Source organism: Protopterus annectens, chromosome 9.part0, assembly GCF_019279795.1.
Source record: "Protopterus annectens isolate FY-2018-M chromosome 9.part0, PAN1.0, whole genome shotgun sequence".
Classification (NCBI taxonomy): domain Eukaryota; kingdom Metazoa; phylum Chordata; order Ceratodontiformes; family Protopteridae; genus Protopterus; species Protopterus annectens.
In genome coordinates this window covers 317,719,198-317,732,438 of record NC_056743.1, presented here as the reverse complement: position 1 = coordinate 317,732,438, position 13,241 = coordinate 317,719,198, and the positions used below count along the sequence as shown (strand labels likewise).

The window sequence follows — 13,241 nt, the reverse complement described above, 5'->3', positions numbered from 1 at the left end:
AGAGTACTGGGAACCTCTTCCCCGTCAAGGATTTGAGACACTCCATTTGGACCCTCTGAAACAATGAAATGTGGTTCATCCAAGGAGTCTTCTCCCTGCAAGGCCTCAAGAGCCATACAGGCCTCTGACAGGGTCTTAGCAGTGGGCAGCTGAGAGGGTGTATGACAGATTGCAGGTTCTGTACCTCAGCGGGTGCATCTGAGTCATAGATGCAAGGTTGAGTCTCATCTTGGGGTCTTTTAAGTTTCTTAGGTGGAAAGGTGATGTTAGATGCAGGGCCAGACGTTTTAGACGCTGAGTTTCAACGACATGCTCAGGGAGGAAAGCCTCAACCTAAAGGTTTTAGGAACAAACGACTGGCAAATGGAGCACATTTTATAGTTATGTTCTGTATCTACACATAAAAGACACTGTGTGCAAGTCCTTGTACAGGACCTATCCTACTGCACTTGCACTTACCTCTCCTAGCTAACTTAACAAAAGTAATCTATAGAATCAAAATACATGAAAAAGAAAGGTTCCCAAATGGGGCACATCTGAAATGTGATAAAGAACGGTACCAATGACACAATGTAGATCAGTCCGATGGATGCACGATCTGCATTTGGGCTTGTAAATGAGATAGTCTGGGGTACTTTTGCATACATCCGCATATATACCCATATACATACGAGTCGAGATCACATGGATGTATGTCCTTGGTAAGGTAAAGCTTTGGTACCTTGGCCAGACACCAGCAGATGAAAACTCATGTTAAGAATACTTCAACAGTGATTTCAGTCAAGACATCTTTATACATCCTGTCTGCCTTTTTAGGAACAGCTGTCTGGCTATCAGGAAAACTGCAGGCAGTAAAATACACATCCTCTAAAGAACAGTAGAAATGGGTCTAGGTTCTGGGATATTTTCGGCAACAACTCATAGCATTTTGTGAGGGACTGAGAAACTTCAGCATTCTCCCAGTGAAAACACATGGATGTTCTAGCAATAATCTCAAAGAAAGAGAAATCCCTACAGGGAGAATCAGAAACTAAGTTCTCATCTAAGCCTGAATCAGAAATCTGAAGACAAAACCCTAAATCTGTCCCTGCCATCTTCCTATTCAGATTCCGAATCTTGAATTTCTTCAGGAAAAATGGCATCCCTCTCTTTTACCAGAAGCTACTCTACATGAAGGATCAATAGCCTGAATTAAACCCTGAACCAGTACTAGTAAATTACTCTTATCCAAAGGAATTTGAGGAAGAGTAGATGCATGCTTTTTTTTTTTTTTTTTAAACAGGAAAAATGGGGCTAGCTATGTTACGAATGGCAGCCGCTGCTTCTCCATGGATGGACACATTCTGACAACAGGGAAACCTTCCTTCTCCCAGAAATTACAACAGTGACTCTCCCTTGCCCACTGAGATGACTCGGCCACAGAGGACATGGCTAGCCCCCAGTCCACAGAGGCTGTAGATGCTACACCACAGGGATCGGGGGGTTTGAGGTAGAACAAATAGCCACACAGCAGTGTCAGCCACCTGTGTATGAGGCAAATTGCTAGCCTGCTCTGGTGGCAAAGGCTGTTTGCTTAACTTTTTTTTTTTTTTTGTGATTGGAAGATGGACAGACCATGGAACAGGGAAGACAAGCAGCAATGCCTGTAAAACTACCAGTCCACAAAAGTTACTTTTTTGGTCAGAAAAAACACTGTAAAAGCACTTTCAAACACTATAGCAGTTACACAACAGAAAAATAAACACAATTTCTCCAGAGAAAACGGTTTCAGTAAGTTTACAATACTTTTAAACTGACAGAAAAAGGAGAGCTCTGTTTACAAGCACATTACAGTCCTGAAATAGTCCATAACACAAAACACTCCTAGGTTTAAAATATCTTTCATGAAGAAGAAGCTAATAATACATCAGTAAATATAAGATGAAAGACTTTTTCCACAAAGGGAACTTATTTGCCCATAAAAAAGAATACAGAAGCGAACCATCGATCCTTGAAAGTCTCAGAGGACCGCACCCTTTGGCGGCAGGAAAGTTCCGAAGGGCTTCGCACCCAAACTTGTCTTTTAGCCAGCTCAGCTTGAGCTGCTTGACAGTTTGGGCAAGTGGAAGGTGTTCTGAAGCTTTGGAAACTGGCCTGCTATTATATCCTTGGCAGGATATAACCCATAACAGTCAAGACTTCTGCAACAGTGATCAACACGAAGAACATCAGAAGCTCTTCCCTTGCTAGGATCCACGGACACCACATCTTTATCAGCTAATGGATTTCGGCAGGGGTTACTGTGTGAATTCTAGTCCCTACAGAATTTGTCAACGCTTACAGGGAGTAGGGAGAAGGGAGTCAGGCTCCAGACATGCATTCTGAAACAAATCTACAATTCTTTTTATAACATTAACCAACTTACATTCTGAATGCGTTAGACATCCATTACCTTGTACATCAAATTATGCTACTTAAAATATCTACTTGTGTTTCAGACTGTACAACAGTATGTCGTTTGTGTTTCAGACTGTATAACTGTACAGCTTTTAAACTGTGTTAAACTTGCACCATTTACTGTAAACAGACTACACAGTACAATTTGCACCTGGGTTGTGGCTGAAAAGCTTCAACAAACCAGCCCACATACCTGATTATTAAATCATAAATAAATAAACTTGACAGACGCAAGCTCGTCCTCTTGTTGGCATCATAACAAAAAAGCCCTTAAGACAACAGAGTTGAAAGCTGACACAGACCTGAAGATCAAAACCAGCTTACAGTATGCTGTAAAGGAGGGGACCAGCCAGCTAAAAGGGACATCCAAAGTTCAGGGAGATGGGCCATTTATATTGGTTTTCACCTGTAGCTCACATCTCATACTTCGTAAGTACTACAGCAACAGTGAAACCCTATGATGATCACCAGGAGGTGTTATAAAATTACTTTAAACTGAGTTTTTAATTTTTCTGCAACACTTTCACAACTGTAAACTTGAGAAATAAGTGAATTTAAAGGTCTGGCACACAACACCATCATATTCTCCACCAAAAAACAAAATGTGAAAAGCTATTACAGATGTATGTTGCTTCAGGGATAAAAAAGCCAGTAAGCACATCTGGGGAAAACAAACAAAACAATGATCTTTCTAGGAGATAAAGCTAAATATTCTGCACATTTTACAAATACTGACAATCGAATAATAAAGTTACGTTGGCGTTCTCTAAGAAAATGTCCCTTTCGGTAGGCTAGATAACTAGATGCAGTAGTATCGGATTAAAAATGCAAACACTAATAACAGGTAGTTTGTGACAAAGTCAAGGTTTAAAAACTAGAACTTCTCTGTACCTGTTCAGCTGCTCCTGGTTCCCGTTTCAGGATAGTTTCAGCTGCTTTGTTGTTCTTGTAAGTCATTGCACATGCAAATGGGGTCATTCCCTGCCTATCTCGTACATTCAACCGTATGTCAGGGTGTGAAATCAATAACTGGATTATAACTGGATGTTGATTGCTGATGGCAATGTGGATTGGTGTCCTCCCTTCAGCATCCTAAAAACACAAATGGTGTTCCCCATAGAAAGTTACCACGTTAGCAATGCATGAAAAAACAGAGACAACCAAAACAGTTACTCAGGAACATCATCGTCATGTAGCATCGCACTGCTTAAAAGCAGGCGTGTTAAATAAAAAAAACAGAGACAATTGTGTAACAATACACCCACACAACTTCTCTACATACAGAATGGCAGAGGATAACCTGACACTAGCTCTGGATATGACAACAAGATGTTAGTATTTGGTGAAGGAATGTACAGAGGACCAAGTGACTGCTTCTAGGATGGTCTGTGTAGGACCCATTTCAAAAATGCTGTGGTGGTTGTTGCTTTTGTTGAGTAGACTCAGACTCTGTTAGGGGATCTGTTTACCATGGTGAAAACTGTCTGGGACTTTCCTTCACTGCGAAGGAAATTTAAGTTTGCCTGTGTACATTTAAAGAGTGAAATATTCTCTCTCTCCCTTATTCTATAGATTATGAAAAAAACAAAAGGAGATGAATAGCTTAATTTAAAGAGACCTCTGACTCCACCTTGGGGCAAGAAGGAGGGATTAATTCTCAAGGTAACTCTGCCCTGTGCAAAATTAAGAGATCTTTGCACATGAGGGCAGAGATAAGCCTGGCAGAAGTGCCAGTCTAAGCACAGTCTCCATGTAAGAGATCTGAGGGATGTCCAGCCCACTGGCTCAAAGGAAAGCAGCGTTTTTCTGGCACACAGTTTAGGTTACAGGAGAGTTCAGGATCACGTCTAAAATGCCGACTCCACTTAAGAATTGTTTCAATATGGGGGGTGAGCATATGCCACAGGGGACATTGAAAGGCAGGCAGATATAGCTGAAGCATGCACTTTGACTAGAATATGACAGCTGTTCTTTGTAAAGGAGGGGAGAAGTATTCTAGTACATGTTCCATTTAGCCATATATGATTTCTCGGTGCTCGGTTTTCTGGCTTCTTTTAGAATAGAAAGCACTCAATCTGAAAAAGACTGTTTGGAAAGAATCGGTAACCAATCATCCAAGCTTTCAATTTGAGCATTTTCGAGTTGAGATGGATAACATGAAGTGTCAAGATTCTCCATTTGCAGAGCGTTAAGAAGGAGGGAGAACCAGTGCTGTTTGGGCTGTTAAGGAACCATCAGTATCACAAGTGGTCTGTCTACTCTCATTTTCTGTAATACCCTAGGGATTAGCAATACTGGAGGAAATCAAAATAGGTCTGTCCAGTTAAGGAGAATGCATCTGTTTTCCACTCCCCTCTCTGGGGAGCTGCTGAATAGAACTTTCTGATTTGCGCATTTTCTGGAGAAACAAAAAGGTCAGTTTCTGGCACACCCCATTTGTGTCTCAGGTCTAGGAAAACTTCCCCTTTCAAAACACCTCAGATGGGATCTAGGAGTGATCTGCTCAGACTGTCAGCTAGCAAGCTGTCTTGACCCAGTATGCATGAAGCTATGTGAGTGAGTCCTAATTTTTGAGCCAACATCTACAGTTCTATTGCTAATCTGTACAGATGGTATGAAATTGTCCCTGTTTGTTTATCTACCTCATCACTGTTGTGTTATCTGTTAGTATCTTTATTACTCCTGGAACTAGTCTTTTTTGGAATGCTCTTAATGCCAAAATAACTGCCATCATCTCCTCTATATTGATTCTCCATGTTACAAGATGCTTGTCACAGCTCTCTTGGATCCTGGGCTGTCCAAGTACACTTCCCTAGGCCAGGTCCAAGCAGTCTGTGGTTAGGGTTTGGACAGTTTCTGGCAGTTGGAAAGGGGTTCCTGGGATGGCTTTGACACTCTCCTCCAACACATTTCTTTTTTCAGGCAAAGTATGACAGGGATTGCTGATGTTGGGACCAGCAATTTATCAGGAACCTCTGTAGTTGCTTCATGTGCAATTTTACCAATGGCACCAATAGGATGCAAGAAGCTGTGTATCCCAGGACCATCTACAAAAGGCAATGACCAGTGCCACACATTTGGTAAACTGGGTGCAGTAGACAAGCCAAATGGTAAGGCATAAAATCAGCAGTGCAATCTCCCCACCTCAAGAAGTAGGAATCTCCTGTGTTCCTGCAAAATAGGAATACAAAGGGAGGTGGCCTTTAAAACCAGAGAATTCATTCAGCCACATGGTGTCAACATTCTGAATTTTACTACTACAAGGAATTTATGGAGTCTTAAATGGTCTAGAATGGGTCTCCAGGTTTCTTTATCTCTGGGGACTAGCAAAAGAGTCGAGTAGAATTCTGTGCCTACCTGCCTCTTCTGGAGGGACTGTCTGGATACAGCCTTGACACAACAGATCCTCTAAGAGAAGTGGAATCAGTCCCATCTACTGTTTTAGAGGGGTGGGAATACAAAAAAAAAAGGGGGGGGATTTTCCAAAACTAAAGGGAGTACCCCTTTTTGATCATAACCATTTGTCTTGGGTTATCTGTTCCCAATGTTTGAAGGAGGAGTCTTACTCTCAGGAAGGAAGGGGGAATGGGGATGGTATTTTTTTTTGGGTGGTGGGAGTGCTTAGTGCAGTCACAGCTACTCTCTGGTTGGGACTGGGCCATTAGACACCCCCACCAGGTCTTGAGTTTTGGTCCACTTACCACCTTCTTTAACAGCTGAGCCTTTTATCCCCTAGCAGGTTTAGCTTTTTCTTATTTAGAGGAAAAAGGCCAGGAGTTACTGAAATAGTTCTTGCTGTACCTAGAAGTAGGATCGGGGTAGAATTCTAACGGACTTCATATATTTTCCTTTTGTGTTCAGTCTCTCAGTTTCTCTGCTGGGGGGTCCAAATAGATGCTCCTTGTACAGTGATGAAGCTCTACTTTAATATGTTTTGACAGAGGTTGAGTCCAGAGCCAGGTATGGCTCATTACAGACCCCATGGCAGCTGCGCTGCACTGCACAGTGCATTCAATGCATCACAGGCAATATTTAGTGACTATCTGGACACCTGGAGGTCTTTATTGCACAATTCCTGGATGTTCTTCTGGAGACTCTTATCTTGTATCCCCCCACTTTAGTTTCTATTTGCTCCTGCACTGACGAGGTATCTGAGCATATGGAAGCGGCAATTCAGAGCTCTCATTACCAGGTGGCGGATGCGCATGTTTTTCTTGCCAAAACAGTCTAGGGGTCTATTCTCCCTATAATTTGCCATTGGATTCTTGGATGCCTAGCCAAATGATCCCTTGGGGGAGCCTGTAGACATCACAGCTGGATCTGCCACTGGATTCTTATAAAGATTACTAATGAACTGAAGCACCCTACAAAACTGACCAGGATTTCTAGTGGGGAAGGGGGGAAGAGAATTAGGCTGCAAATATATGTAAGTAAACATATTACCCAAGACTTTATGGTGTAGCGGTATAGAGAGGGGTATAGGAACAGAGATGCTTTTTATAGTTACCTTAGTTCTGGAAGAATACCTTAAATCCCAAATGAAGGGTTTATTTATTCTATGAAGGGAATACCCAAAAGATAAATCCTCTGTGGGGAAAGCTGAGGACAGGGTGTCTTCCGAGCCAGAGTCTACATACTGCTGAAGGGGAAGATGTTCTACACGGGTACGTTTGTCTTCATACTCTGACTCTAATGAATAAATGAAGTGTCACTTTCTTTTCCAGGGGAGATTCCTAGTATAGGTTCTGTTTACAGGTTGGGCTGCCTAGATTTCTTGCAGTCCATGAAGTCGTGTGCCAGCACAACTAGATCCTATGGTGAGACCTCAGAAGAGGCATGGGGCTCGAGCAACTGTTTTTCGGGCAAACTTGCCTTCCTTTTAGGTTTAGAGCAAATAAGGTCTTAGATTGCCAGCGACTGGCCACAACCTTGATCTGGTTCCCAGGTAATTCCTCTTGACTATTACAGCCCTCACTCTCAGTGACCAGAACCCTGGTATTGGAAGCCATGGCCTGCTTAGCAGCCTTGGACCAAAACAACCTATCTGGTATCAGCATATGAGGGCTGGGCTTAAGTCATCGCTGCCTCCAAAGGGGATGCACTATAGGGCTTGGGCCTAACAAGTGTCAGACCAGGAAGTGGCAAAGTTATGTCACCTGAATTGGTGATATCTAGATAAGGTGTGGAGTCAGAGAGGTCATCATCCTCCTGCAAGTCTTTCACCTCAGAGTGTTTGTCTTTTCACTTTTTGAGATGATGGCCTGGAAACTACAGGACACCATAACATGCAAAGGCCTTGCCCTACATGAATCTAAATGCCTCCTCAAATGATGTTTTACCACAGGACAGAGTCACGTTGACAACAAAGGTCACCTAGACTGCCTATTCTCAAAGCAATGCCGCAAGCCCAAATGTACTCAGAAAAAACACACACCACACATACTGTTACTCTCAGTGGAGCCCCACAAACTAAGCCCCTAAGGTAAGCAAACACACTTCCAAGGACTCTTGTCATAAGGGATTCCCTTGTAAAATATACTGATGCCCCTCTAAGTAGGCTGAACAGAATAAGTGTTACTTGCTTATTTGGAGCCTGAATCTGCCAAATCATGCATGCACCCACGTCATTATGCCAGCGGTACCAATATGACTCCATCGTAGTCCAAGCAGGTGTAAATGACCTTATGTACCTCCCTATACTTTATACAGACACACATTATGGAGCCTTCAGACTATGTATCTCAGGCTAGTACAAGCCTAGAATTCAGCAGCATATTAACATCACCAAGGATGAAGCCACAAGATGAGCATAAAAATGACTTGATTTCAACAGCTGGCTTACTTTCTGGTGTCATTCTAAGGGGATCCAGTATTTGTCAGCTTGGGAGGCTATGGTTAACTGACTAGGTTTCTTTGCCAAGGATGGTCTGCACCTGTCCTCTCTAGGCTTTTGAATACTGGCTAATACTGTATCTAACACCAGTGTCTTTTTTTAGGCAATGCCAAATTGACAAACCTACCAACATAGCAAAATCAACTCAACTGAGCCTCAAGGTCTTACTGCTCAATGCTAGGAGCCTAAATAAGAAACTACACTCCCTCCAAGCCCACCTCACACTTGAGAATACACACACACACACACACACACGTATATATACATATTTGTGCAGTTACCCACACATGGGTTAGAGTGGCAGACAGTAACTCTGGCAGTGCGAGGATTCAGTGCCTACCACATTTTTAGACACCAGCTAGTAAGACAAGGGCTAAAGGTGAATGTGCCTCAATATACATCAATAACAAACAGATCTCTAGGGTGGTCAAACAGGATGACATGCCAGAGTTCCTCCACATGCAGATTACCACAGGTAAAATACCATTCCATATCCTAGCTAGCTATAGGTAACCATATATTGTCCCAAAAAGCTCACAATGCATACTTGGATCTACTAAAGACACTTACCAACCAACTCCTCAATAGACTGGGAATCCTACAAGGCCTCAAATCTACAGTTACAGAGATTTCTGGACTTCATAAATATAAGCAAACTTGACCAAACAGTGACTATATCCACTAAAGGATCCAATATACTGGACATCATGCTAACAAATATGGGAGAATGCTGCACCCCCACAATGTCTCGTCCTCCCTAATAAGGTCTCACCATAAAGCTGCCACCTTCAAAATCAACTCCATAATCCCATTAAAACTAGTAACAGTTAGGAAATACTCCAAGGCAAATTACCTTTTATTAAGTGAGTGAGTGTCAAAATTCAGTGCCCTGCCAAACCCCGAGAACACAGTAGCTTATGATAAATTGTTCCAAGAAAATCTGTACAACCATGTCAATGGCTGCATAGAAGCTACTGACCCTACCAGAAGTAACTGCAGGACTAACCTAAGAAACCAACCGCCCTGGTGGCATCCCAAATTACACAGGATACACAACAAATGGGAAAAAATATGGCAAAAATCAGGAAGGGTAATTCACATAAAAATAAAAAACTCTCTCGTAAAACTAAACAGGCAAGTAAAAGGGCTAAGTATTTGAAGCAAAGCCAACTTTGAGGTTAAAATAGCCTCCCAAGTGAAAGATAACCACAAGGTCTTCAGCTATATCAGAAACCTCAAACGCAGCACACAGCAACGTGCTGAACTAGTGGTTAATGGTACCACATTCACACAGCCTGGCAATATAAGCATGCCTGTTAGCAGACAAATTAATTTCCAACCATCCCCCAGAAAACATCCACAAACATAACCCCTCTAACTAGAGCTAGGAATCATGTAGTGGCTGTGCTTGCTAAAGCCAAGAACACAAGTCCAATAACATCTCAGGGTGCCTCCTGAACAGTCTAAAGTAGGACTTATCAAGACCCCTGGAGTCATTACTTAACCACAGTCTAAAAACAGGCTTAGAGCCAAATAAATGGAGGTCTGCAACAGTCATTTCTCTTCATAAGGGAGGACCTTCAACAGATCTGGGAAACTCCATACCGATTAATCTGACTAGTCTTATTTGCAAAGCCATGGAAAGCTTTATCATGGAAATTATCAAAAAGGACATAGAAGACATCCAGACAATGAAACCATCCCAATCTGGCTTTGTCAAAGAAAGGTCACACTTACTGAATCTGGTGGACTTCTTTGAAAAGGTAACTAAGGCAATGGATGAGGGGAAAATGGTGCATACTGCCTACTATGAGAACTGGCTCAAGTATTTGATACAATACCTCACTTAAGCATTATCAACAAACTTACGGAACTAGGTATAAAACCCTTTTACAACATGCTGGACAGACAGCTAGCTCACTGATAAAACCCAGGAGGTTAGAATCTGTGAGGTCACCTCCACAAAGAGGCTGATCATCAGTGAATTCCCCCAGGGATCTGTGCTAGGCCCACCTCTCTATGGCATCTACTTCTCAAATGTCAAAGTCAATGTCAAAGGCCTCTGTCTACCCAAGTTCACAAATGATTGCAAACTAGGAACAGTCAGTGAATCCCCCCAAGATGAGAACACCCTTCAGGAAGGTCCAACACAAATGCTTGGTGCCAAAGCCATGGCTTAAAACCCAATATCAAGAAATGCATTATAGTACCTTTTGGGAAGTCGGACACCCTGGGCAACTACATCATCAATAAAACACACTCAAACGTTGATTCACTAGTCAGGGATTTGGGAACTCGAGTAGACAGTAACCAATCCTTTGACCAATATGTGTCCAAGGTAGTAAGAAATTACTTCTGCGTTGCTCAAGGGGCCGTCATCTATGTCTATAGTGGTCATCATACCAATGTACTTGGCCCTCATCAGATCCATCATAATAGTACAAAGTCCCCTTTGGTATGCACTTGACCAGACATGCAGCAACTGAAACGTGGACAAAGGTTCATACAGGGAGTAAACACAATGTCCTATGTTGACCGCTTCAAAGTCCTGGCTCTTTACTCTATATCATACAGACTTTTGAAAGGTGATCTTTGTCTGGTAGATAAGGCATCCCCTAGACCCTGTTTTGATGAACGTTTTGCACAATTGCAAAAAAAAAAAAAACAAATAAAAACAAAACAAACAAAAAAAAAGCATCAGAACTACTAGATTAAAAAAAACAAAAGTTTGCTTGCAACATAAACAGGACATGTTAGAGAGAGAGATAGGTTTCGCAGAGAATTCCCATTCTAGAACAGGATCTTCATCCATGTGAAGTAAAGTTTCTCCTTATGCCTTATTTAAGAGCAACTTAGACTAGCGGATGGGTAATCAGAAATTCACCCCTGGTCTGATGCCTATGTCTCTGATGGACACAGGCAGTCGGTAAATCACCCCCTATACAAATCAAATTTGTTGGTCGCATTTGGGTTACATGGCTAGGCTTACAAGTTCCTAGTGGTCGTTAGCCTTGTATACACCCCTGAACCTTTGCTGTTGATGGATTCAGCCCTATATTTAATTGTTTTATTGTTGACCTAGCACAGAAGTGGTGAATAAGTATGTCAAGTTGAGGCCCTAAAGAGAAAATACAGCTGTGCACACTTACCATAAATGTAGATGTCCAAGTGTATTCACTGTTGCAGTCCTAATTTGTGGGATTTCCTGCTGTGGAAGCCCTTGGCTGGCCCAACTACCAGAATAAAAATCTCCCTCCCCTTAAGGCTGGTGGATGTCCTATCCCGATATCAGTATGCTTGGGTATAAAGGGAGCCAGCTGACACCATGACATCAGTTTTTTTCTTGCCCCATAGAAGAAAGGAGCCTCCAGGATGAATCCTAAGCAAGAATCACAGGTAAAAAAAAAAAAAAAAAAAAGGGCCCTGCAGGGGTAACACCTAGAGGGTCCTCTGGTTAGTGAAGAAGATAGATGTAGATTACTACTGTATGCAAAGGGTGAAGGAGGGATGGAAAGAAGACTGCAACAGTGAATATACTCAAACATCTACATTTAGGGTAAGTGTACACAACTGTACTATATTATTCATATTTCACTGTTGCAATTCTGACTTGCGGGATGATTCCCAAAGCTGAGATGAGGTTGTAAGGAAGACTATGGAGAAGAAAAGATGCCCTGCAGGATGGCAGTGGCAAATCCTGCTCTAGACTTGGAAAAGACTGGTAAAGTGGCAGTGTTGGGTAAAGGTATGCACGGATGACCAGGTAGCAGCTTCCAAAATGTCTCTGGCAGATACTCCTTTCAGGAAGGCAGCAGAGGTAGCAGTGGCCCTAGTAGAGTGAGTCTTGACAATCTTGGGTGGCTTTTTACCATGACGGCTGTAACAAAAGGAAATACAATGAGAGATCCACTTTGAGATCATCTGTTTGGAAACTGTTTTCCCTTCAGCAGCAATGGCAAAGGAAACAGAGTTGGTATGACTTTCTGAAAGATTTAGTTATGTTAAGATAGTGGCTCAGCTGTCTCCCCCTGGTTTGGTGGCTTGGGGAAGGGTATAGCTTGATTCAAAGATATGTCTGTGACCACCCTAGGTATAAAGGATGGATTACTCCTGAGTGATACTTTGTCTGGGAAGAATATTAGAAAAGGTTCAACTGTCATAACAGCTTGCAGCACAGAGACCCTCTTAGCCGAGTTGATAGCCAGTAAAATGGCTGCCTTCCAAGTTAAGAATTTTAATGCAGCAGAAGCTGATGGTTCAAAGGGGGGTAGTGTCAATTTTTCCAGAACAAAATTGAGGTCCCATGGTGGTGTGGGTTGTCTCCTGGGAGGTCTAATGCGACTCACTCCCCTAAGGAACGGTTTCATCAGGGGGTGAGAAAAGATAGGAGGAAGAATAGGGATGTGGGCTGAAATGGCAGAGGTGTAAATTTTGATGGAAGAAAAGGATAGGCCTCTATAAACCAGGGAAGCAAGGTAATCTAAAATGGTAGATATATTGGCTGAGTTAGGAAGGAGGTCTTGCTGCTGACACAAAATGGAGAATCTTACACTTGGCTGAGTATGATTTCCTAGTACTAGGCCTTCTAGCCTCCTTGAGAATGTTTTGACCTTGTCTGCTTAGGATAAGCTCAGAGGAGTATGTTGGGGAATTATCCAGGCTAAGAGTTTGAGAGACTGTAGAGTCAGAAGGTCCACTCTCTGAGGGAACTACCATGGATTTTCATTAATTAAACTTCTTAGCAAAGGATACAAGTGCTGCCTGTGCCAGTCTGGGGCTATCAAAATGATCACTGGGCCTTCTTCCCATACTTTTAGGAGGAAATACACAAAAGAAAAGGTGACTCCAAAGGAAGGAGAAAGCATCTGTCCTACAGGCTGTGGGTAGTTTGCTCTCGGAACAGAATTTTTTT

At 42.4% G+C, this 13,241-nt stretch overlaps 1 protein-coding gene across 1 annotated transcript in view; it reads right to left on the bottom strand.

Moving 5' to 3' along the window:
- Positions 1-13,241, bottom strand: part of ANKFY1 (ankyrin repeat and FYVE domain containing 1) — a 1,799,901-nt gene that overhangs the window by 650,883 nt on the left and 1,135,777 nt on the right. The window contains exon 21 of the mRNA XM_044082101.1: positions 3,328-3,528. Within this exon, the coding sequence (XP_043938036.1) occupies positions 3,328-3,528 (201 nt within the window). The remainder of the gene's footprint in view (positions 1-3,327; positions 3,529-13,241) is intronic.